General features: G+C 45.7%; 1 protein-coding gene across 1 annotated transcript in view; it reads right to left on the reverse strand.

The window, feature by feature from the left end:
* The window catches only part of VWF (von Willebrand factor), a 117611-nt gene extending 99245 nt beyond the window's left edge, over window positions 1-18366 (reverse strand). The window contains exons 1-6 of the mRNA XM_079773902.1: window positions 18159-18366; window positions 16940-16994; window positions 15307-15471; window positions 7653-7755; window positions 7150-7358; window positions 4232-4350 (exon numbers count right to left, since the gene is read on the reverse strand). Coding sequence (XP_079630028.1) covers window positions 4232-4350; window positions 7150-7358; window positions 7653-7755; window positions 15307-15471; window positions 16940-16994 — 651 coding nt within the window. The 5' untranslated portion in view covers window positions 18159-18366. The remainder of the gene's footprint in view (window positions 1-4231; window positions 4351-7149; window positions 7359-7652; window positions 7756-15306; window positions 15472-16939; window positions 16995-18158) is intronic.
* Window positions 18367-25954: the final 7588 nt, after the last annotated feature.

Genomic DNA, 25954 nt, shown 5'->3' on the forward strand with positions numbered 1-25954 from the left:
AACAAGGGTTGTGTTCACTGTATAAAGGCCAAATTTGGAGCCAGTGGAAAACAGGCAATCTGGGACTATTCACAACTGATGAGAGTACCATGGGATGGGAATTCCTGAATAAGACCTGAAGAAACTAGACTGAAAGGATCTTGCTCCTCCCCCCCCCCCCCACCAGCATTCAAGGACACTCGGGGAGGGCTTTAGCTTCAAGTGGGGATAAAAAGAAAGGAGAAACTTATCAGGGAGCCAAGATAGGCTGCAGAGGGCTGAGCTCTGCATGAGAGCTGGAAAGATCTCAGCAAGGATGCCTCAAAGATTAGACTCTTAAATCAAAGCTAGAGCATCACCTGTCTATCAGGATAGAGCTGGGATAGCATGCATGCAGTGGGCAAGGGGCTGGACTCAGTAGCGTCTAGAATCTCATCCCGTTCTGAATTATTGTGACTCTGTTCCTAACATTGATGAAAAGAAATTTCTTCTGCTCCAGACTCCTGCCTGAGGTTGATGCTGCTGACAGATGATTCGCCACTGGGGTTGAGTAATAACGGGTGCCCTCAGTCTTCTCAAGAAAGACTGGGCATCTTGAGAACCAACTCTGAGGAGATATAAGGACAGGACTGTGAGGCCAGAGGCATGAAGTGTCCTCACATTCAGACGGCAGCAGCAAAAGCAGGAGATGGCCTTCCCACGCTAGGTAGATGACCCTGAGGAGGAGGATGGTTGCAGGGACTATGCCTCCCAATGGAAGTGAGGCCAAGGCCATGGGCATCAAGTATAGTCTTCAGGCCGTACAGTGCACAGTGGCAATACACCCAAGGGGCCACCATTCACATCACAGACATTGTACATGTGCATGTACACTCTATGTCCTTTTATGTTTATGATGGCAGTTTCCCAGCAGGTGGTGGTAAAGTGTCTTGAGGAAGGGCTGCCTTGTTCTAGTTAACAAGAGCACTGTATGGACTAGCCCAGCCTCCTGGAGCCATCGTCTTCCCAGTGCAGATAGTTCTGCCAGACAAAGACAAGATCCCTTCACAACATCCAGCCCTTGCTGACATTCTCCAGACAGACAGAATTTAAAAAAAAAAAAAATTTTTTTTAAGGCAACCTAAGGATCTTTCTAAAATGTTTACTGTGCAGTAGATTTGCCTGCAAATCAACATCAATTATACGAGCACTTAGAGCTTGGGGTTTTTTATTACCAGGCCTGCGCCCTGCGACTCCAGCAGTCCTGCCCTGTGTTTGAAAAGCTGAGAAAGCTGCAAATTTGCATGCACTCAAACAAGCCATTATCAGTCCCAGCAGACAGGCTCTGGGTTTTGTTGGCATAACAAGGGAACATTCATCCCTGAGGTATTAGTAATATGACCTGGCTCTCAGAAGGAGTTGACTCCTTGCTACCATCCTGGGAAGACAAGGAAGCACCAGAGAAGTGGGAGAGAGATTCTGCCAGCTCTCAAGGAAATTTCTTAAGTCAATGCAGTCTGCCCCACGCAGCACTCTGCCACTGCTCGAGGCCTGGGAGCCACACTGGCACACATGTGTAAATGATCCCACTTACAGACCTAACTTCTTAACCACAGGCCCAGTGGGACCAAGCCAGCAGTGCACACTTCCAAAGACCATGTTAATCACCTCCCAGGAGAGAAGTCATGGCATTTCCCAGCCAATGAGGGCGCCCCAGTCACAGACAAACACAGCCTGATTGGCTAAGGCAAAGCCAGGCCTGTCTTCTCAGGTAAACAACCTGAAACCTGGCGTTCTGAGCTGGTGCCTTGGGAGTTCCTCCCAGCACGAAGACCTTGGTAACCAGTTTCTTGGGCTGTTCCCAGGACACTGGTTAGCAAGGACTTGAACTCACCCAGTAGACAACGTGAGTAGCAAACTTGCAGCTAGAGCCCCCAAAAGGGAGACAAACAAGGTTTCTGGTGGATTCTTCCTCCCTCCCCTTTGTCTCTGGGAGACCAAGCACTCAGTCTCTCTCCTCAACTGGGACTCGGTGTCAGGTTCTCCATTTGAAAATCCTGTCTTCACCTCCCACTTCTATGGGTAAATGAGACTATTCCTTTGTACTCTGAGGGTGGGGGAGCATTTGCTTAGCACCAAGCTGGCCTGTGTTTGCAAAATAAAAGGTGGCAAAGCTCATATGGCCTCAAGAGTTGATTTGGTGTAAGGTACATGCGCAGCTCCAACCCCACTTCACTGTCTCAGGCACCCCCAACCTTGATCTCACCCCTGCCTAAAAGCATTAAAGGGCAGGAGAGGCAAACCATCAGCCAACAACAGAACTGTAAGCTTGGAAATAAAAGGAGGAAATGATAAAATCCCTCTTCCCCCTCCTCACTGTACATTCACCTGCTTAACAAGCAGCTCTAGAAGGAAGTGGGTCACTCCCCCACCCCTCAATGTGGATGGTTCAGCCACCTGGTTCTCCTTCTAGACGCAAGCTGTGCTCAGCTCCCCAAAAGGAATGGGGTGATAATAGGGAGGAAGGAGGAGAAAAAGAATAAATTGGGGAGCTTATGCTGAAAGTACTGTGTGCTTGGCCTCCTTCTCCCCACTCCCCTCTGGCCATGGGAGCATTCCAGTGGGAACACAGACAGAGGGAGGGCACCGGGAGGTCTTTCCCACCTAAAGTGTCATCCTCCCAGCACCCCGCACAGGAGGCACAAAGGCCATCTCTGCCTGCAGAAGGTGGGGATAGGGAGCAGTGTTGCCCACACTCTCCCACTCCCATTTCCTTCTCTCCAAGTGGAACGTTCGGGTTTGTGGGACCATAAAGGGCAACTCTGCAGGGAAAAGAGCTGCTAACTAGCTACCGTACAGGTAGAAATGAGGCTGTGTGAAGGGTGGGAGATGCCATCATCTGATTAGGAGGAGGCTGGTGATATGGCCACAAGCCAAGGAATACCGCAGCCACCAGAGCTGGAAGAGGGGGATCTCCCTAGAGCAAGCATGTCAAACTCGAGGCGTGAGGGCCACATGTGGCCCACAATGAATATTTTTGCGGCTCAGCCAATATAATGGTATGTAAGAAACGTTTTAATAAAACTTCCTAACTTAATTTTTACAATAACCTGTTACACATAATTATTAATAACGAACTACAATGTTCGCTAATGACTGAGTACTATAATCGTGTTGCATTCATTTCCCTTATGCGCCTTACGCACAGGCACACCATTTCTCTCCACTAATATTAGCAGTGAATATTTTAGCAGCCAATTGCCACGTCATTAGTCTTGGACTGACTTGTTTGGTGTGTGCAACAGGAAATATTTTGCTTTTGGAGAACAAGAAAAATAGGTTTATTTGCATTACACTTATTAATTTGTGCAGTTATTCGGTGTCTGGTAAATTAATGTTCAAAAAAATATTAATTTTTATTAAAATGTTCTATTTATTTTATGTTAATGATTACTCATTTATTTCAGCCCTTTGTATTCAGCATGTCTCTATCGAAATAAACCTACATGTCTATGAAAATTGAAGGTTTTGTTTTTTTGCAGCTCAACTAAACTTAAACCTTGTTTATTTGGCCTGTGTTAGCCTTTGAGTTTGACATGCTTGGCCTAGAGTCTCAGAGGGGTCAGGCCCTGCTGGCACCTTGATCTTGGCCAGGGAAACTAAATTCAGTCTTCTGACCTCCAAAACTATGAGTGAATGCATTTCTGTTGTTGCAAGCCACTAAGTTTCAAGATAATTTGCTACTTACTAAAGCCTCAGGACTCTATTACAATGCCCAAGCTGGTCACTTTAGGCCCACCTCATCCCTTCCCTCCTCAGTTTCCCCCACTACACATAACCCCCTTCCCAATGATGTGCTGGCCCTCCTATTTGTACTTTAAACAATCACTACTGAGCACCTAAAAAGGAATTGTTTTCTAGTGGCAGAATTTCAGACAGGGGCAGGTGATGATGGCGGTATTTGGGGACAAGAGAGCTTGGAATATAAAGCAGAAACACAGAGTCACTAACTATATCAAGTCGTTAGACCAGATTCATTTTTAAAGTTCCAGGCCCAGAATAGCTTTAGAATTGGAGATAACCAGACTCTAGCCACAGTTGGTTTTCAGGAGGAAAGGGATCCATGGGAACCCTACATTGAATAGCCAGAGGGACCCACAGAGGTAGGCCCACAGCTCCCCTAGGTAGAGGATCGGAACCCAGATGTCCCTCTGCTTCTTAACTCCAGAAGACCCACACCATCCAGACCATATCCAGCCTGGGCTGTGCCCACCTGCATTTCCTCAGAGACATTGCAAGGGCTGGTAGGAGGGGATGCCCGTTTGCACCGCTGTTCTCCGCTGCTCATGGCCCAGGAGTTGGCAAAGTCATAGGGGTCCGAGGTCAAACTCCCTGTGGAGAAAAGTTTCAGGAAAATTAAGCCACATTTATATCGACCCAGGACTTCTGAGTAAAAACTCTAGGTCTGTCATCTCCTAAACCAACTCCCATTAGATTCGTACATAGACATCTGGGGTGCGAGTAGTTTTTGTGCAGCACTCAACATAACAAGACAGAGTGCGGGCCTCCGGAGCTCAGCCAGTGTTTGGGGAAGATAGCATGAAAGATAAAGAGTGTGCCCACCCATTCCCGCTTCTCCATGGCTTTGCATGCCATTCTCCCTGTGTGAAATGTTCTCCTCCCCCTTACTGCCTTGACTATCTCAATTCATTCTTCAAGATGTAGCTCCTGAACCACTTCCTCCAGGAAGGCCTTCCGAATAGACTCTGCTCCCTGCCTACCCCCCTACCTGGGTTGGGTGGGCCTCTTCTCTGTGCTCCCTCTCTCAAAATTCTCATCATCCTTTGTGTTGGCATCTTTTTTGCTTCTATTCAATCCCTAATTAACTCTGAGCTCCTTAATTCAGGGTACAGGCCGTGTCTCTTATCTTTAAATTCTTATCTGGCAGATTGTGGATACTCAAAATATTTTTACAGAATGAAGGTAAGATGTGACATGGAAACTACACCCTCTAATCACTGCACCCCTGTGCTCTCCGGTATCTGTGCCTTAGGGCTTATAGCAATCATGTTACTGTCAGCTACTCACAACCGGCTGTGAGGACCTCATGGGCCTACATGGCATGGTGCACAGTAGGTGCAGCCAGCAGCCGCATCGATAACACTGCTGAACCTTCATTTCAAAGGAACGTAATGGAGCATTGAGGCAAGCAGCCTTTTTGCACAGCCAGGTCTAGAAGAGTGAAGCATGTTTCAAGATCAAATAATGAACTGGGAAATAGGAAACATACTACCCTTGGGGAAAGAAAAGAAAAGCAGAACCTTAGAAATGTAGTCAATTGGCTTCTGGGATGTCAGAAAAAAATGCCCCACCAAAGATATATTTACTTCCTCATTCCCTGAACCTGGAATATTTCTTTATATGGCAAAAGATGTGATTAAGTTAAAGATCTTGAAAGAAAGAGTTTATCTTGCATTACTGAGTATGCCTTAAGTACATATATCTTTAAAAGGGAGGCAGAGGGAGAACAAACAGAGACACACATAGAGAAGGTGATATGAGGACAGAGGGACAGAGGCAGAGATTGGAATGATACAGCCACGAGTCAAAGATTGACAATAGTGGTTGGAAGAGGCAAGGAATAGATTCTCCCTTAGGGCCTCCCGAGAGAGTACAGTCCTGCCAACACCTTGATTTTGGACTTCTGGCCTCCTAGAATTGTGGAAGAACAAATTTCTGATGTTTTAAGCCATCGAGTTTGTAGTAGAGGGTAACTGCAGGAAACTAGCACATGGGAGAAGCCAAAGGGAAGGGAACTTAAATTTGTGGAGTTTCTGATGTGTGCTGGGCATCATGACAGATGCTGCTCTCTGGGTTCTTGGTTACTCCATACCACACAAACTAGCTCACTTTCTAATATACCACATTAAGAAAGAGGCAGAGAAGCAACTTTGTGTTGGGTGGGGAAAGCCCTAGAGAGAATTGAGACCTATAGGGCCTAGTCTCATCTCTCCTTCTATCACCCTATGTGATCTGGGGTTGATTCCACCATGCTTCTGAGCTCAATTTTTCATATGTAAAAGAAGTGGTTAGACTAGATGACCTCCAAGATTCTTCCATCCCTGACCTCCCATGAAGTGAAACTCTAAGAGCTCAATCTGAAATGAGGCATAAGGATGTCTACTAGCATTACAAATATTCTTGCCAAAGCAAAGACATAGATTTGATTAAAACAATTAACAAACTTAATTCAACAAGTATATATAGAATCCTGCAGCCTCAAAGAATACATGTATAGAACAACTGCAAAAAAAAAAAAAAGATTATGTGCTAGGCCACAAACAAATCTACCCAAATTTTTAATTTAATTGAGAAATAAAAAATTTTTAATGTTTAGAAATTTTAAAAACATTTTATAGGTTAAGAAAGAACTCAAAATGAGAATTGGAAAATTCATAGAACTAAATGAAAATGAAAATATGTTACAAATATGGTGTGATGCAGCTAACATAGTACTTAAGGAAAATAAATAGCCTTACATGTACATATTGAACAATTAAAAGTTTGAGAAATCAGTGCTGGAGAAGACAAAAACAACTGATCTTACTATTTTCCAATCCAATGAAAAAAATAGCCAACTGTTTCTTTACACACAGACCCCTTAATCAGAAGGGTAGTCAGGTGATAAGGAAGAAGGGGAACATATACAAATGCTCAGTTTTTGCAAGGGAGCATCACTAATTAAATATTTATGTATTTGAAATTACCAAAACTTAGTAATGATTTTCACATTGTCCACATTACCTGCATTGCTTGTGAACACACACACATGCGGGCACACATATAAACTGGCCTTTGGGGACAATGTTGAGCCCTTTCTTTACAGATCTCACCCATGAAGTTTTTTCATAGTGGTTCATAGGGGTTCGTTCAAACCACACAGCATTTACCAACCGTCTCCCATGTGTAAGTTGCTACAGGGGAATTCAAATTTGAACCAAGTCAGGTTTGAGGAACTCCAAGAAGTCTCGGCAGTGAGATGGAATGCTGAGAGATAAGGTTGGTGGGATACATTGAGGTGAAATCCTGGAGAGGCTGGCGTGCCAGGGGAGGAGCCATAGTGAAGGTTTGTGAGCAGGAAGTCACAAGCATAACCACACCTCCAGGAAATGGCACCCCAGAAAAGCTTACCTTCTTGAGTCCTAAAGTCATCTTCGGCAAAGATGTTAAAGTTGCCACACAGCCCACAGGTCTTGTTGAAGTATCTGTCTGACAGCAGGATTTGGAAGCTGCCACTGCCATCGATCCTGGCCACAAAGCCATAGGCCTCGCTGGACAGCTTGTAGTACCCAGCCTCCGTTTCTAGATACAGCCCTTTGGAGGCATAGGGCATGGAGACACTGGAGGGACAAGGATGAGCTCAGGAAGTGGGCTTCTCAGACATTTTCCGGCTGTCCCTCCCACCCTTCAACCCCAACCCCAGACTAAGGGTTCACACTGGTGCAAAGTGGCTGAGGGCCCGGACCAGCAGTCAGGAGCCCTGGCTCTCGCCCAGCCCTGCTACTGGCTTCCTCTGGACCCATTTACTTCCTGTCTCTGGGCCCCAGCTTCTTCATGTGAAAAATTAGAGGTGGGTATGCCAGGGGGATTCCCAGGGTCCTTTTTAATTCAGACATTTGGGGCTTCTGACTTACCTCTGGTCCCCCTGCAGCACAGTACCATTGACAAACAAATGGATGTCAAAAAATTCCCCGAGATACACAGAGAGGCTCACTCTCTTGCCATTTTGGAAGTCCCCTGAAAGACAAGAGTCAGTAGTGGTTATTATTAGCCAAAAGAGTTAATACATTTATTTATAATCATCACCTCTATAACCTTATCTCTGTGGAAAACTTCCCCCAAAAGATGTAACAAATGGGCAACAAAAATCTCCCCCAAAATCTCATTGCTCACTCATCTTATTCATCTAGAAACATTTATTGAGTGTTTTCTGGATACATAGCTTTCTAGTAGTCCCTTATATTTCTCAAAATAAAAAATGTAAAAGCATGACCTCTTTCTTCTGGGGGTTTACAATCTAAATATAAAGCAAAGATGAGCATGAAAATATTGACTACATTGTAAGGCAGCAAATAAAAGTGAGTTGTTGGTAACAGGCACGCTAGGATGGGTTACTTAAGATGTTGTTGGACAACCCTAAACAGGTGCTTTGTTTACAATGGAGATTCACAAGTCCAGCCTCAATTTACTTATTTTGACTCTCTGGGAGAAGTTTAGAGATTCTGTCAGTAAAGTCCATCATTCTGTGGGGGGAACTTAATTAGAACACAATATAGAATCTGTTTTTGCCCTTAGAGGTTTTTGGATAGCCAAACACATGATAAAATAGTCTCTGACTACATGACAATGGTCCAGTTGTGAGGGACAAACAGAGACACGGGTGGTGGCAGTTACACAAAAGCAGAAAAACAGGTGGAGACACATTTTTGCACCATTATGAAGACCTGGCAACCCCACAGCTAGTTCCTGAGAACAGGTGCTCAAGCAGGGCCCTTGGAATTCAAAGATGACTGAGAGGCCGTGGAGATGAAGGAGACAGAGGAACAGCATAGAGTCTGACCTCAAGGCTTAGCGTCTGAGAAGCTGATGGAAATAGGGAAGGTGAGGACAGCCAGTGAGGACCGAGATGGAAGATGCTGGAGGAAGAGGGGGAGTACAGTGCCATGAGGCTCCTGTAGAAATGGGGCCTGGGGCCTGGGGCCCAGGCGGAAAGTTAACTTTGGGAATGAGGAAACGTGCCTTCTTCTAACAGGGTCAGGGGAGTGTGGGCTCCAGCTCCTCAACACAAGAGGAGGCAAGGATGTCTGTGGAAGGAAGTCCAGGAAACTTGGGAGGTTCGTTGACATGAGGTCCTATTGCCACAGCTGGGGCAAATGATAAAGAGAGTAAAGGACAGAGCTGCCTCAGTCACAGCCCAGCAGAGGGCTGCAAGGAGGAGTTCCCCAATGGGGGCCTGAGCTGGACCGAGGCTGCTGGAGGACAGCGGCCACCTGGGACACACACACACACAGACACACTCACACACACACACACACACACACACACATACACACATACACACACACACACTCCTAACCAACCAGAATGAGTAAAAAAAAAAAAAATAGACTTGTTTATCGTGAGAGTTCAGTGAGGGCTGTCACATGTGAAGAACTAGGCCGACAAAAACTCATAAGCATATATGCATAACCCATGGACACAGACAATAGTGTGGTGAAGGCCTGGAGTGGGGAAAGGGGATGGGCTAGAAAGGGCCAATGGGGGAAAAAGGGTACATCTATATAACTTTCAATAATAAGGATAAATTAAAAAACAAGAACTAGCCCAGCAATTTTCAATCTTTTTCATCTCATGGCACATAAACTAATGAATAAAATTCTGCAGCACCCCAAAAATTACATGTTTTGCCAATCTGACAAAAATAGGTATAATTTTGATTCATTCACACCATATTGTTGTTTTGGCTGTTGTCGTTTTTAATTTGACAATCTAAGGGAGAAGAGGTCAGTGCCCCTGACTAAATAGTTAGGTATGGCATGTTTTAAAAGTTCGTGCGGCATACCTGTTGGAAGTCGCCGAACTCGCCCATTCTAAGACTAGAGTCTTGACTGATACGGTGTTAGCAGCTCAGAGATCACCAGGAAAGGCCCGAGTCCACACACCACACTGTGCAGAGCTCCAGACCCACAGTCAGGAGCCAAAGGAGACGCCAGCCGAGATGAAGGGCTTTCATCCTGTTTGACTAGAGTCTTGCCTGCCCTGCATTCTCACTTACAATGGTTTCGCAGCTAGCACGTCTTTAAAAAGTGGAGCAGACTTTCTGACAGCCAGAAATTAGCCAAAGAGAAACACACAAAGCTAGACAGGTAAGAGTAAATTGTTGATGGAAGAATCCGAGTGGTGAGTATATGGGTCTCCGCTGCCCTAGTCTATCGCCTGTTCTGTATGTTTGGAAATGTTCGTAATAAAATGTTGAAGACACAAACAAATGAGACAGCTTGGCAACAACCTCCGGTTTGCAGTGGACCAAAGACTAAATCCCTTCCCCGGCCTCTGCTGGAACTGACACTGAATGCTACCCCCAGCTTGGAATGAGCGGGCTCCATCCATGACCTGCCTGCTGGAGAGGGTACAACGAGCCCAAGAGGTCAGGGTATCCCGGGCCCTCATAACCACAGAGCCCATCTCTCCCCATCAGTACAGTTCTCCCTGCCATCTACCCCCAGCCTCATAGAGCAGATGGGCAGGCGGCTCTGTCCCTGCTTCACTGGGTAACTCAATCAGTATGTCTGTCGTCTCTGAGCCAAAGGCATGCCCCTCCTGGAAACAGGAGAGGACTCCCTGTGAGCCTCTCCCTTTAGCAGGCTCTCTCTCACCTTCGTGGAAATTCAGAAAGGGCCACGAGAACAAGTCAGCCAGGAGTGTGTGTGGCTGGAGGTGGGTAAGGAAGGCTTTGGATACCATCAGGCGGCTTGGGGTGAGCCACCACCCTGCAGCCACAGATCTGTCAGTCCTCCAAGCTTTCACAGATGCAAAGTCAGCTAAACAGTTGTTCCCCAGGAGACCGAGCTGAGCAGGTGCATAGGAACGCCCAGAGGCCACGCACGGGCAAGGTTGAAAGATAGAGCCTGCAAGGCTGGATAAGCCAAGAATGCAGCAGAAGCAGAATGTCAAAGGAGAAGGAAGCAGGAGAATGTGAGACAGAGCCCCAAGGCTCCCACTGTGTGTGGGTGCATGGAGCCCCGCCCTGTTCAAGCAAATGATGAAGGCAGCCTGGCCCCACCGACCATGGGACTTGGGTCCATGGGGGTTGTGGGCGCTGATACTTTGGATAATTTGCCCATCATCATAGAGCTAGTGACTGATGACAGAGCTGGGACTCAGACCGGGTACTGGTTTAAGTTTTTGAACCATCAGCTCTGTGACCCCAGGAGAGATTAGCCTTAAGAAGCAGAGGAGGCAGCCTAATGGGCAGCGCCCACTGCCCACCCAGTGCTGTATGAGGCAGCATCCCGGTGGGGACATGGGGCTGGTTGCCCAGGATCATCACCCATCTAGGGGCAGGAGTGGACAGGGGCTGGGATAGGAATCCTTCATGAGGACGGAACTGCCAGGGGCCTGTGCAATTGTTGCCCCGGGACAGCTGAGGGAGGCCCCGGATGCCACCCATCCTCCTCCAAGGCAGGGGGCAGCAAGAGGAGTTTTGGAAATGTATCCTGGAGAAGTCTTCAATTCCGAAAAGCCTATTCTGGCAGCACTGTGAATCTTGGAGATCATCAAAACAAGTGGCTTTAAACCGTTTTCCCCCAGAAAAGCAGAGTAAAAACACACTTTCCTTTACAAACCAGTATGTACACGTGCACGCATTTCACACAGTGATACTCAGCCTCACTGTGTGCCATGCACTCGGATACTTTCTGATGTCTTCTGTTTTACTCCATTTAATTTTGTAAAAGCTGGTTACACCCAGTAAGTTCATTCTGAGACCCCTAGGGCATGACTCCGTGTGAAAAACACTGATCTAGACTGACTCCATTTTACAGGTGGAGAAACGGAAGCCTGAGTTTACAGCAGGGTTGCTCCATCTCGCACCAGTGACACCTGGGCCAGGTACTTCCTTGTGGTGGGGCCGCTTCTACCCAACTGTAGCGTCCACCCCTGGTTGTGACAACCCAAAATGTTCGGGACACTGCCAAATGTCCTCTGGTGGGAAATGACCCCAGTGAGACTAGTTAACTTGGGGCGGAGCCCACACCTGGGTTTTCTGACTCGCAGTCCAGATCCCCTTTAGCCCCACAGCTGCCTAACAGGACCCCTGGGTTCAGTTAAGCACTAATGCAGGGGAGAACTCTAGATCAGCCTTCTACTTTATCTGCTTCGTTCCCTCCCTGCAGAACTCGGGGGAATCTGATGATGTGCAGCCATTAGGAAGACGAACCTTTAGAAATTGCCAGTGAGCCTGGAGGAGGGGGAGAGGGTGGAGGGGACACACCCACACTCCTTACCTGCAGGTTAGCACTTCCTGTAGCTGCTAGGAGAAGATGGGCTGGGTCTCCACCCCCCGCCCCGCCCCCCGAAGAGGTCAGAGCAAACCAGGGACACGCTCCCCATGGCTCCTGAGCTCAGTGCCTGAGGATCTAGGTGGGGAACAAGGTCTCCCCCTCACGTTGGAGAAGCAGCAGCCTGGAAAGTAAGCTGGCAATCAGAGCCAGAGCAACTCTGAGTGCTTTCTGGAATATTCGAGTGCGGAGCTCGCTAGTCTGCATTCCAAAGGAACACTTCACCCTCCACCCCTGTGATTCTAATGCAGGTGATCATTATCCAAATGCTGAGAAATGGTATCGGGTCTGATACCATTCACTGATGCGGACACTATGGCTTGGGCTGGGGAAGTGACTCAGCACGTTGGTGGGGGTTTCTGGCTGTCTCTGGGCTGGCTTGGGAGCCAGATCCTGCAGGGTGGCTTAAAAAGAGCAGTCTCTCCACGCAGGACTCCTGTCTTCCTTTTCCCCCCTGCTGGTGGCCTTGGCCTGGGACCCTGGAGCCTGCCTGCCCGGGAGGAACCTGGTCAAGGAAAGGGCCTCCCCTTTGCACCAGGCGGCCCTTCAGGCTGAGACATAAACACTTTACTCAGGATGTGTACAAGGTCCACGGACACTCAGAGAGGAATGGGAATTTGCGAGTTAGAGCTGAGAAAACAGGATGTCGTTGGAGAACAATGGAGCAGAGCTGTGTACGAGGACATAGTCATGCTCACGGAACTGGACCCACAGCGTCTAAGCCTGCTGGACCCCGGCCTCTGGCCCCCATGCCCCTGAAGCAGCAGGGCCAGCCCCCCTCTCAGGCCCAGCCTCCTCAGATTATTCCTCTCCTCCTTATGCCTTACTCACCACCACCACCAATTAAACCAATCTCCATTAAAGTGTGATTGATCCATAGACTGGCCTAGGCCAATGACCTGCCAGAAAACTGACACTTGACAAGAGCAAATTGTTATAAGAATAAGGACCCAGGGCAGGGAGAGGAGGGAGCACTGAGATGTTTTGAGAGAGAGAGAGGCCTAGCACAGCTTTTCGATGCCTCCTTGGCCACGAAACCCAGAGAGGCCGGCTAATATGTTGGGGAGGACGCTGATGTTACCCTAACCTTGACAGAAATGGCCCCAGGACCCAGCAGCCCCTGGTCTCCACCTTGTTCCTGTCAGACAAGTGCACATCCTGCAAGGTGGCTGCTTTCAGTCACTAAGGTTTGGGTAACACTTCACATGTGCAAATATTATATCTCCCTTGGTCCTGACAATGTCTCCATTTTAAAGATGAGGACATGGAGGCTGAGAGACACTGTGTGCCTCCCCTAAGGACACTCCGTGAAGAGCGAGAGCAGAGAGCACAGGTTTTGTGACTCCAACTCTGTGCTTCCATTTCCTGCTGGGGACTCGGCCACCAGGTCCTGTGGGGGAAAAACTGCCAGTCAGCGCAAGTTGATGAGCCCAGAGCTGGAAAGGGCTGGAGTGGACAGGGTGGGGGTGGGGGCTTCCTGGAACAGGTGACAGCGACAGCCCAGAGGCATCAACCTAGCTTGATACCCCTGACTACTGGGGCTACCATAAGGGGGAGGTTTCCAGAGTTGGGTTTCAATAGTGGAGGGGGCTTTTCCAACATGCTGCTCAACCCCCTGGCCCCAGAATGTGAACTCTGAGCCTGGTACTAAGATTTGATTACGTATTGCTCACAAACCCTTCTCCTAAGCAGTCTGGAGCAGAGCAGAGCTAAGACACTGTGGGGTCAAGACAGCAACCCCTCCAAGGCACCCTAGTGTCTCCATGGGGTCCCCTTCCTGGAAACACTGCTGAAGCTCAAAGCCATAGGGTAGAGAGGGTGTCATTATTTCCTTCTTTCAAAATCTTCCTCATTACCCTCCATTTCCACTGACATCCCCAGACCCATCTACCACCTCCATCATGATTTTTATAGATAGATAATAGATAGATGATATATGATAGATAGATAGAGATAGATAGATAGATAATACAACTAAAATAGAGGAAAAATTTTAAAAAAATTTCCTTATGATGAGAACTTTTAAGATCTACTCTCTTAGTAACTTTCAAATACACCATACAGCAGAGTTGACTAGAGTCAGCATGTTATACCTTTCATCTCTAGTACTTATTTATCTTATAACTGGAATGTGGTACCTTTTGAACACCTTCATCCAGTTCTCCACTCCCCACCTTCCAGCCCTGGTAACCACAAATCTGGTCTCTTTCTCCTATGAGTTTGGTGTTACATTGTTTTGTTTTGCTTTTTGAGTCCACATGTAAGTGAGATCATACAGTATCTGTCTTTCCCTGACTTATTTCACATGGCACAATGCCCTCAGGTTCCATTCATGTTCCGACAAATGCACCATAATTTTTAAGGTAGAAAAATCCACTTAAAATAAACATCGGGACCACCTGAGATTGGAGGACCTAAGCCTTCGACTTTCCAGGGAAAGTAGGGCTTGCTTTTTTTTCTCCCCGATGTGGGTCTGTCCATTGCCATCGCCACCTCCCCAAGGCTGAGGACCCCGCCTCTGCTACGTTGTGTAGCATCCCTCACTCACACCGCACACACATCTGATGAATTCTTAGAGTGAGAAGGTCACCAAACCCCAGTTTTCTGTCACTGCCTCCAGCCTCACTTCCAGCCTTGGACAGTTCCTTCACCCTGACAAACTCAAGATCAAAACCCAGGTCCTCCTTTCATTATCTGTCAGAGAACCAGACAACCTCCGTGAGTTCTCCATTTGCGAGACAGGAGTGATTATATCTGTCCCTACATCTCGGAACTACTGTGGGGGTGCAGAGATGACATGGGCACAATACCAGCACTTTTCCAAGAACACAGGAAGTGCTCGACACTAGCGTGATGCTCTGAATTCCACCAAGAACACACAGAGATCCTTGCCTGGTGCTGGGGGCTTTGCCTGTTACAAAGCACCTTCTACTTCATCATTTCTGTTGATGCTTTGAGCTCCCAGAGTGTTGCCCGGACCCAGAGCAGTGGCCACAATCACTGGAGAAGCATGAAGACTCTCCATCCCACCAGGCTCCATGGAGAGACCCACGGAGAAGCCAAGGGGAGCCCTGTGTGATGGAAAGGCCATTCCCCACGGTCTCTGCGGGATCTTCAAGAGCAGGCACTGTTGTAAGAAAACCTCCCCTACCCTTCAGACCCCCACATGCCAGGGCTGAGCTCAGCTGGCTCCCGCTCCCTATTCCTCCGTTCAGTGCCCAGGACTCACCTATGAGCGAGAAGGAGTGTTTCTGGCAGTCCCCGGCCAGGAGGTAACTGCAGTCTCCAGCAAAGCTGTACATGCTCTCATCAAAGGTGCTGATGAAGTCGTCTCCAAAGAGGCTACATCGGGCCATTGGTGACCTGCCAAGAGACCCTTCTGCACAAAGGGTCCCTGGAGGGAGAGGTCACAGGTGAGGAGAGCTGAGACCACCAGCCCAAAAAGCCTTGTAGAATTGAGGCTGCATCTCACAGAAATTGGGCTGTGGGGAAGTACTTTCCATCCTAAACAAGGCTAAATCTATTGCTTTCGGCCCCCAAATTTGATCCAGGACTCAGCAACAATGGAGGAACAGTTTTTCAGGAAATCTATTTGGTTTAATGCCATTTCCATAAGCATTTAAAATGTGATACATGCTCATTATAGAAAAGTTGGAGAATACAGAAGAAAAATACAAAAATCTTAAAATCCTGCATAACTAACATTCAGCAATAACTAGAGTTAACATTTTAGTATATTTTTTCTTCTGTTTTACAGCATATACACAATTGTGGAGTTTTTTTTAATTTTGATCATCCGATGCAAATTATAACCAATTTCTCAATATTTTCAAGAATTTATCACACCATTGTATATACTTTCAAAATATGATTTTAGTGACTGCATTATACTTCACATTAGATGAATATAGTATAACCCCCTATTGTTAGGATTTTAACACTTTTCCACATTTTCTGATTGTAATGAGCATCTTTCTACATTAATTAACTTGTATACCTTGAACAGATTAATTCTAAACAGATCAGCCTACATGCCTGATACACAGAATCTATAAAGTGTTAACTCCTGCAGGGTCATATGCTAACTCCTCCACCCTCACAGTGTGTGTGTGTGTGTGTGTGTGTGTGTGTGTGTGTGTGTGTGTGTTGGCAGGTGAGGAACATCAGAAAATCTGTTAAAATCTGTTAAATCCATTTTCTGGGTCCCTAGCTGGAAGATGCAGAGGATGTGATCCATGTACATTTTGTCCCAGAATAACCTGTGTGCAGCAGACTGGGTCCTGCTGGCCTGAGTGGTCTAAGTGGAGACAGGCCAGGGTCAGAAAAAGGTCCCTCCTGCCACTCACAGACTCATAATCTCAGTGACAGAAGGAAGACAGTGCAATGCAGTGAAAAGGTGCTGGCCTGGGACCCAGGAAACCTGACCTCTGGTCTTGGCTCTGTGTGACTTTGGGGCAGTCATTTTTCCTCTCTGACCCTCAGTCTCTTCATCGGTACTATGAGAGGTTCAACTAGATGACCTCCACAATCCCTTCTAAAACTAGTAACCTATCCACGTCTTGGATTCCTTCCTCCCCACGCTCCTGTCCCATCATATAGGACTGTTCAGTGCGGCCCTTGTACTTATTAATTCCCCTACTGGAGAAGGCATTTGCAGGCACCTGCTCCTTGAGGAACACAAGTCAGAGGCAGGGGGCTCTGTAGAACTTCTCCAAGAGGAATTGACCAAGCAACCGGGGACTCTGGCCTAACCCAGGTTGGGCACACAGGTGAGCTGCAGACACACCTGCTCATTTCTGGAAAGGGGCTGTTCCCAATGGCCCTGGGGCAGGAGTGGAGAGTGGGAGCACTTTGGTACCTACCTGGCAAGGTGAGGACCAGACCAAGCAGCACTCTCGCAAGCCTGGCAGGAATCATCTGCAGAGAAGCAGGAGAAATGAGCTGGTGGTCACCGCCCACATAGATGACTGCTGGTATGTGCTACTGTCCATGCATGAAGTGGAAAGAACATTACTTTTAAGCAAGAGAAAAGATTGATCAAAAGATTGGCCCGAGTTTGCCTTTGAACATGGAGTGCTGGTCCCAAAACAAAGTCCCTGGCCAGGCCCAAGAGGAACAGTCACTGTGAGCCAAGGCCCCGGCTCCTTTCCCAAACAGCAGTCTCAGAGCCAGGACAGTGAGGAGGGCTCTGCCTTCCCCTCTGCATGCCTCCAGGCCAGCCTGGCCCTTCTCATTCCCCTGCATGCCTGCAGGAGCTAACAGCTAATTCACACCTAATTCCTTCCGGCCTCTCCATCCTTCCACACTTGGCAGCAAACGGAAGAGTAGGAGCTATCTTTTGCTTTTGTTCCTACCCCAGACACCCCGACTCGGAGAACACTCAGGAACCACGTTTGCTGGTCAGTCTCCCCTACTGTACCATGAGTGCCTCATTCATCTCCACCCCCAGTACCCAGGAGATGTCGGGCATTTGATCTGATCAATATTCAGGAGTCCAGCAGCCCTGGCCTGGACAAGAGTACCCACTGTGTGGCCCACCAGAGAGAGACAATTGACGCTGGCTGGCAAAGCACACATCCCTCAGAGCCCCTGTCACATGGTGCTAAATTAAGTGCGGGATCTGTCACTTGAGATTCACTGGGGGTGACTCCTTTCCCACCTAATACCCCAGCCAGCCAAACAAAGAGAGATAAACCCCACCTATTACATATATGTGGAAGGAATACTTTGATGTCAGTCATGGCTAAGTCTTGGTCCCAAAGCAGATGCCCTCTCCCACAGCCTCCCCACACACAGGCACATCAGGCTGCTCCCAGAAAGTACCAGAGGTGAGGGCAAGGCTTGCTCCAGTCTCCTGTAGTCAAGTAGTATAAGCAGTAAAGCCCAGGCAGGAACAGAAGCAGCCACAGGACCCCCAGAGGCAAGTGGAGGAGGAGGCATTAGGATGGTCCCTGGCTTTGAATCGCCCTCTAAACAAGGCCCTTCTAGTCCAGGGAGTGAGAAGCCCAGCTCCCCAGGGGGAGGGATCAGCCCTGATCTTTCTCCCACAACTGAGCCAGCCCTCCTCCCAGAAGACCATACCTTCCCCTGCAAATGGGGCTGCAGGTATCTCCAAGGTCCCTTGGGAAACAGCCACACAGCAGTGCCGCCAGCCCTAGGCCATGCTCCCCAGTGTCTGCTGCACTGATGGGGCTGCGGCAGCTCTGCCCTGGCTTGCTGCTGAGTGGTCCAGGGGCTGCGGACTCCCTGCAGCCAGGCAGATAAAGCCCAAGTGATGACGTCCACCAGCCACCCCCCCTTCCCACCACAATAGCTGTGAACTGCCACAACAGGGGACTGGCCTCCCCTTAATCACCAAGAGGAAACAATGAGCGGAAATGGTATTAGAAATACCTCCAAGCCGATAAGGCTTTGAACAGTTTGGTGGGAGACCTCTTGGCAGCTGCCATAATGAGCTGCCTTGCCCTCCCCATGCCCCCTAATACTCGTCCTTGGTCCTCCCCATACAGGCGGGTCCAGGCCAGGGAGGAATTCAGACCAGATCCAGCTTCGAGATCCGGCTTCCAAGGCCAGATTTTAGGGAAGTTTAAAAAACACCTCAACCTGAGCCAATTTAGTCGCCACGTTTAGAGGAAGGACAGGACTAATGCTTCCTGTCCACGTTAGGTATTTTGAATGGTCCCGTTCTGGCCCCTGACAAAAACAGTCACTTTGGGTCCTGGCCAGGGTTAATGGACAAGTTAAAGATGAGGGGGCCAGTCAGAAGTCCAGGCTTTTTGTAAAATGATGACTGAGATGGTTTGTTTCTAATAGTTCTCCCAAAGATTCTTCTACCACTCATCCCCTGACCTTATACACACACACACACACACACACACACACACACACACACACACACCAATCCTTCTTCTCAAACTCCAATTCCCAAGAGCCTAATTCACAACATCATCTGCTAAATTCATTCCTGCAAAAAGAGGTAGCTGATAAAATAGGGGAGGAATAGCCCTAGCGGGTTTGGGTTAGTAGATAAAGCATAGTCCTGTGGACTGAAGGATCCTGGGTTCAATTCTGGTCAAGGGCATGTATTTCTGTTGCAGGCTCCATCCCTGGCCCCAGTCAGGGCACTTACGGGAGGCAACCAATCTATGTGTCTCTCTGGCATCGATGTTTCTCCCTCCCTGTCTCTCCTCCTCCCTTCCACTCTCTCTAAAAATAAAAATAAGTAGGGGAGGAACGTGACTCTCATGGTGGGATTCCAGGCATGATGACAGGCAACCTAAGACATTTAGGTAAAGTATTCCTTCTACATATATGCCCTAAGACTGTGAAACCATTATGTCCCCAACCTCCTCCCTTTCCCACACACATACCTCACATTCCATCACTCCTTTTTATCAACCTAGGAGAAGATGAACATTCCCAAGAAAGAAATGGTAAAAGAGGCAGAACCGCCATAATATAATAGAAAATATACTTAAGGATTTCCAATTTCCAGCTGTTTTTTTTAATAATTAGGTAAAATTCATTTACTACAAAATGTCTTGATATACTGTGTTAAATATGACAAATGTCCTTTAAATACACAGCTAAACTGGGAGGGAAATAGCATCTCAAAGGATCAAGGAGAAAAGGCATCCAAATGAGCAGGAAGCGGGCAGACCTCTGTGGTTAGCCATTCTTGGATCCCTCCAGGCTGGAGGCCGAGCCTTGCAACAACAGGAAATGAGGCTTTGGGCCTGACTCAGGAGGAGCCCTAGAACAAGACCCCTGCACCAGGCTGACACCCTGGAAGGGACCCAATTTCCCAATGGTGGGCTAGGAGAAAAAATCAGCACCAACATAGAAGACAAAAACTTGTCTATCTCCATCTGTTTTGGAGGTGGGACATTAAGTCTTCCTATACAATTTGTAGCCATGAGCTTGCACTCATGTAGGTTTCAGGTTAAAGTTGACATTTCCACATGGTGCAGAAACTCCCACGCTGAGAAGTGACACAGATGTTAGTCTGAGGTCAGTTCCTAGGGTTCCTTGCAGAGACAAACAGAAATCTACCTAAAAGGATACACCTTCTTACCCTGGCTAGTGTGGCTCAGTTGGTTGAGCATCGTTCCATGCACCGAGAGGTCATTGGTTCAATTCCCCGTCAGAGCACATGCCTGTTAATACTGGGGTAAATATGAGCAGGCAGTGGTTGCATAAAAATAACAATAATGATGATAAATTGGAGAGTTAAAAAAATAAGATGGAACCAAAATACCAGAGAGCAATAGCACCTAACTGGAGGTGTGATGAGAGTGAAAGGGTATAAAGGTGCTTGTATTGCTCAAAAGAAAGAAAGAGCTGATAACTCTGGACTTCGTAAAGGCTAGAATGCATAATAAAATTTTAAGAGAAGCAACTGAAAGAATAGAATTGAATGTACATATTTCAAACCAATGGGGGAAAACAAAAATTAGGGAAACTAGATTGACCTGGGAGAAAACATGGAAAAAGTAGGGCAAATAGCAAAATGCAATAATAAATATATAACCATTGGTAAACAACAATGAAAAGTAAGAGATTATCAGAGTAGGTGTCTTTTGAAAGACACACCATTCAGCAATGTTCAAGAGATGAGCTGAAAACATAAAAACACAGAGACTGCCGAAACCGGTTTGGCTCAGTGGATAGAGCGTCGGTCTGCGGACTGAAGGGTCCCAGGTTTGATTCCAGTCAAGGGCATGTACATTGGTTGCGGGCACATCCCCGGTAGGGGGTGTGCAGGAGTCAGCTGGTCGATGTTTCTCTCTCATTGATGTTTCTAGCTCTCTATCCCTCTCCCTTCCTCTCTGTAAAAAAATCAATAAAATATATTTTTTTAAAAAAAAACAGAGACTGCAGGGGGAAAAAAGAAAAAGGCAAATGACAACCAAGAGAAAGCTGATTCTACTACCTTCAGACAAAACACTTCTTAGGATAAAAGTATTATTAGAGACAAAGAGGAAAAAAGATGAATGCAACAAGAAGATATAATGAAAGATTCATATGTACTTCATAACATAAGCTCAAAATGTATAAAGGAAAAAATTATTGAGTTATAAGGCAAAGCAGAAAAGGCTTTGAGTAAAAGTCAACAACATCCACTATGGAAAACAAGCAAACAAAAACATCTTAGTGACCTACAAGAAGAAAAGAACGCCCTTGAAGAAACAGAGCAAACTTCAGAATTATGGTAAAATATACACCACTTTCCCTGTTGAAACCAGAACCAGACAAAGATAGTCAACATCATCACTGTCAGTCAACATTGGGTCAGATGTCCAGGCTAGTACTGAAAAAAGAAAATACAAGGTATATAGCTTCTACAGGAAAAAGCATTCGTTATTATTTGAAGATATATGACTGTCTACATAGGAAAATTCCAGAGAATTATACATAAAAGAATCTACATAAGAGAATTCTATGTAAGAGAATGTTGTATGTCAAGCAGCTTGCTAAAACAAGGTTATCTTTAAAATCTATCATGTTCCTGTATAATTACAAAGTGTAACTTTAAAGGGACCTTATTAGTAAAACAACAAATACAATAAAACCTGCATAATACCATATGCAGAAAATCATAAACTTTGTTGCAAGACATTAAAGAAAAACCAGTGGGGAAAGTACACTGTGTTCTAATTAAGTCACAATATTGTACATTTACCAATTATTCTCAAATTAGGTCCATAAATCAAATGCAATAACAAAATATAACAAGGTTTTTCATGAAATTAGGCAATCTGATTGAAAATCAATATGGAAACAAAGGATTAAAAATCACTCAGACAATTTCAAATTTAAGATTGTCACTAAGAAACAAACAATGGCTATTTTTAAAAGATAAGAAATAACAAGTGTTGGTGAGGATGTGGAGAAAAGGGTACCTTCATGCACTATTGATGAGAACATAAATCAGTGCAGTCACTATGGAAAATAAAATAGAGGTTCCTCAAAAAAATAAAAATAGAATTAACATGTGATCCAGCAACTTCACTTCTGGATACTTAACTATAGGGGAAAAAACACTAATTCAAAAAAGATATATGCACCCCATGTTCACTCCAGTATTATTTACAGTAGCCAAGATATGGAAATAATCAGAATTATGGTAAAATATAAGCCACTAAGTGTCCATCAATGGATGAAGAAATAAAGAAAATGTGATACATAGACACAATATAATGTTATTCAGTAGAGTGAAATCTTGCCACTTGCAACAACATGAATGGACTTTGAGGGCATTATGCTAAGTGAAATAAGAGAGAACGACAAGTACTATAGGATCTCACTTGTATGTGGGCTCTAAAAATAAAAATAAAAACTGAACTCATAGATACAGAGAACAGATTGGTGGTTGCTAGAGGTGGGGGGTAAGAGGGTGAAGAGGGTTGAAAGGTACAAACTAAATAAATCAGTCATGAATGTAATCTACAGCATGGTAACTATCCTATATAATAAGAGAGGAATATGCTAATTATCCATTGCGCCTCGGGTGGGGCAGCAAACTACAAGCTACAAGCGGGCGGCAGAGAGCTACAGGAGGGGGCAGGGCAGCTAGCTGTGAGGGGGTCGGGGAAAGCTACAGGAGGGCGGCACAGTGGGTGGAGAGCTACAGGAGGGCAGGCCAGCAGGTGGAGAGCTCCAGGAGGACAGGGCAGTGAGCTACGAGCAGCAGAGAGCTACCAGCAGTGGCAAGCAGCAGCAAGCTACTCACGCACGGATTCATGCGCAGGGCTACTAGTAGTTAATAATACTGTGTTGTATATTTAAAAGTTGCTGAGAGTAAATGTTTAAAGTTCTCATAACAAGGGAAAAAATTTTGTAACTCTGTGTGGTGATGAATGTTAACTAAACTTATTATGGTGATCATTTCACAATATATACAAATATCAAATCATCATGTTGTACACCTGAAACAAATATAATATTGTATGTCAATTATATCTAATTATATCTAATTTGTTAAAGAATTTAAGTGGACATACAAGCAAGTGGCCATAGATAAATGACATGGAGAGACAATTCACAGAAAAGGACGAAACCCAGTGGGCCGGTAAACATATGAAAAATCATTCAACCGCACCAATCACCAGGGAATTCCAAAATAAAACCTCAGTTAGTTATCCTTCCCATCAGATTGGCAAGGCTGTGGGACTGCTGGAACTATTTGCTGTTGTTAGGACAGATGGTATACCACTTTGGAGAAAAACGTGGAAATAGCTATTCAACTTAAGGATGATCTTCCCCACGGCCCAGCAATCGCACTCCTAGGCATCTTCCCAAAGAAACATTCATCCACGTGCACAAAGCAACCTGCACAGAATGTTCACTGCAGCAGCAAAGGCAGTTCACAAACATATGTAAACAACATTAATGTACTTCAACCGCATGAGTAAATTGTGGTACATTCATCCTATGAAATACCAAATAACAGTTAAAGAATCATCTAGGCTACACATACCAAAACAGATAAATCCCAAAAATAATGGTTAACAAAAATAAAAGCAAGTATCTGAGGATTTCTACAGCATTGTAGAATTTATGTCAAGTTAAAGACCATGTAAGCCCAACAGGCGTGGCTCAGTGGTTGAGCATCGACCTATGAACCTGAAGGTCATGGTTCGATTTCAGATCAGGGCACATGCCTAGGTTGCAGGCTCGATCCCCCAGTGTGGGGCTTGCAGGAGGCAGCCGATCAATGATTCTCTCTCACCACTGATGTTTCCATCTCTCTTTCCCTCTCTGAAATCAATAAAAATATATATATTTTTTAAAAGAACATGTAAATAGAACTGTATTATTCATTATAAATAAGTTTAATTGTGGGAAAAGTAAACATGCATGCTGTGATAACCACTAAGTGCAGAATGGAGCTATCTCTAGGTAGGAAGAAAGAAGGAGGGATCCAGAGAATGTTACATAAGGGCTTATACCTCTCTGTGTATGTTTTATTGATTTAATAATTTCAAAAATATGAGGCAAATATGGAAACATGTTAAGATGTGACCAAAGTGGCTGGAACATGGATATCTTTATATTATCCTCTCTAGTTTTATATGTGGTTGAAATTTTCATTTAAAAGATACAGCCCTGCCCAACTGGTATGGCTCAGTGGTTGAGCGTCAACCCATGAACCAGAGGTCACCAGTTCGATTCCTGGTCAGGGCACATGCCCGAGTTTTGGGCTCGATCCCCAGTAAAGACCATGCAGGAGGCAGCCGGTTGATGATGCTTCTCTCTCATCGGTGTTTTTATCACTCTATCCCTCTCCCTTCCTCTCTCTCTCAAAAAAAAAAAAAAATCAATAAAAATATTTTTTTTAAAAAGATACAGCCCTGAAGCTAGTGACCTGGCGTGTTGATTTTGTCCTTACAAATAACAGAATGACCAACATCCTTGCACACCCATCTTCCCACACATGGCCAATTGCCTTAAAACAAATTCCTAGATGTTAAAAAAATGGTTAGGTCAAAGGGCACAAAAATTATTAAGACTTTTATACATCCTGCCAAGAATTATATCGATTTCCCTTCCATAACATATTACTATTTTTGTGGACTAAATGTTTATGTCCTCCCTCCCAAAATTCATATGTTGAAGCTCTAACAGTCAACCTGATAGCATTAGAATTGGGGCCTTTCAGAGGTAATTAAGATTAAATGAGGTCATGACGGTGGGGCCCATGATGGGATTAGTCTCCTTATAAGACAAGGAAGAGACACCTGAGTTTTCTCTTGGCCACGTGAGGACACATCAAGAAGGCAGTGGTCTGCCTGGCCAGTGTTGCACAGGGGTTGAGCATCAACCTATGAACCAGGAGGTCACAGTTCGATTCCTGGTCAGGGCATATACCAAGGTTGTAGGCTCAATCCCCAGTGTAGGGCATGCAGGAGGCAGCCGATCAATAATTCTCTCTCATCACTGATGTTCTATCTCTCTATCCCTCTCCCTTCCTCTGTGAAATCAATAAAAATATATATATTTTTAAAAAGATGAAGAAGGCAGTGGTCTGCAAGCCAGAAAGTGGGCCCTCACCAAGAACTGAATCTGTAAGCACTTTGATATTGGCCTTCCATTGTCCAGAACTGTGAGAAATGTCTTTTGTTTAAGCCATCCAGTCCATGGGATTGTGTCCTAGCAGCCTGAGCTAAGACAGTTATTTTTTCTTATTATTTGGTAATTTAATTGGCAAACACTGGTATAAACATACTGTTTTAATATGCATCCTTTTCCTTGTTGGGGAAGGTTTGCTAATATTGCCCATTCGTATTTCTTCTTTTGTGAATTTTCTTGCTGGTATTGTTAGCTTATTTTCAACAGAAATGTTTAGCTTTTCCTGTTAATTTGTAAAGGCTCTTTATAGATTAAGAATCGTATTCTTTATTTCTCACATTAATATGTGCATGTTTTCTCCGTTCTTCACTTTAATTTTCACTTATGCTGGGTTGGTTTTTTATGTACAGAAGTTTGAGGAATTGTGTAATGTTCTTTTGGGGGCAAGGGAATGGGGACTAGGAGACACAGGTGCAAAGGAAAAGTACAAAACACAAAGTGGAGGAAAGGATACACAGGAAAAAGTCAAATCTCCCTTCTGCCCGAGTGAATAACCACTGTCCCAGTTTGCCCTGAACTGAAGGACCTTTGGGAACCTGGGATTTTCATTACTAAAACTGGGACAGTTCTCAGCAAACAGGGACAGTTGGCCACTCTATCAGCCCCCTAGTTGCCTTCTCAGAGGCAATACTGTCACCAGTTTCTAGAGTAGCCTTCCAAAAATATTACAAACGTTTTCAACATTATCTTCAAATATGAATATGAATCATCCTCTCTAATAAAATGGTAATATGCAAATTAACCAT

This window comes from Cnephaeus nilssonii, assembly GCF_951640355.1.
Source record: "Cnephaeus nilssonii genome assembly, chromosome: 6".
Taxonomy (NCBI): Eukaryota; Metazoa; Chordata; class Mammalia; order Chiroptera; family Vespertilionidae; genus Cnephaeus; species Cnephaeus nilssonii.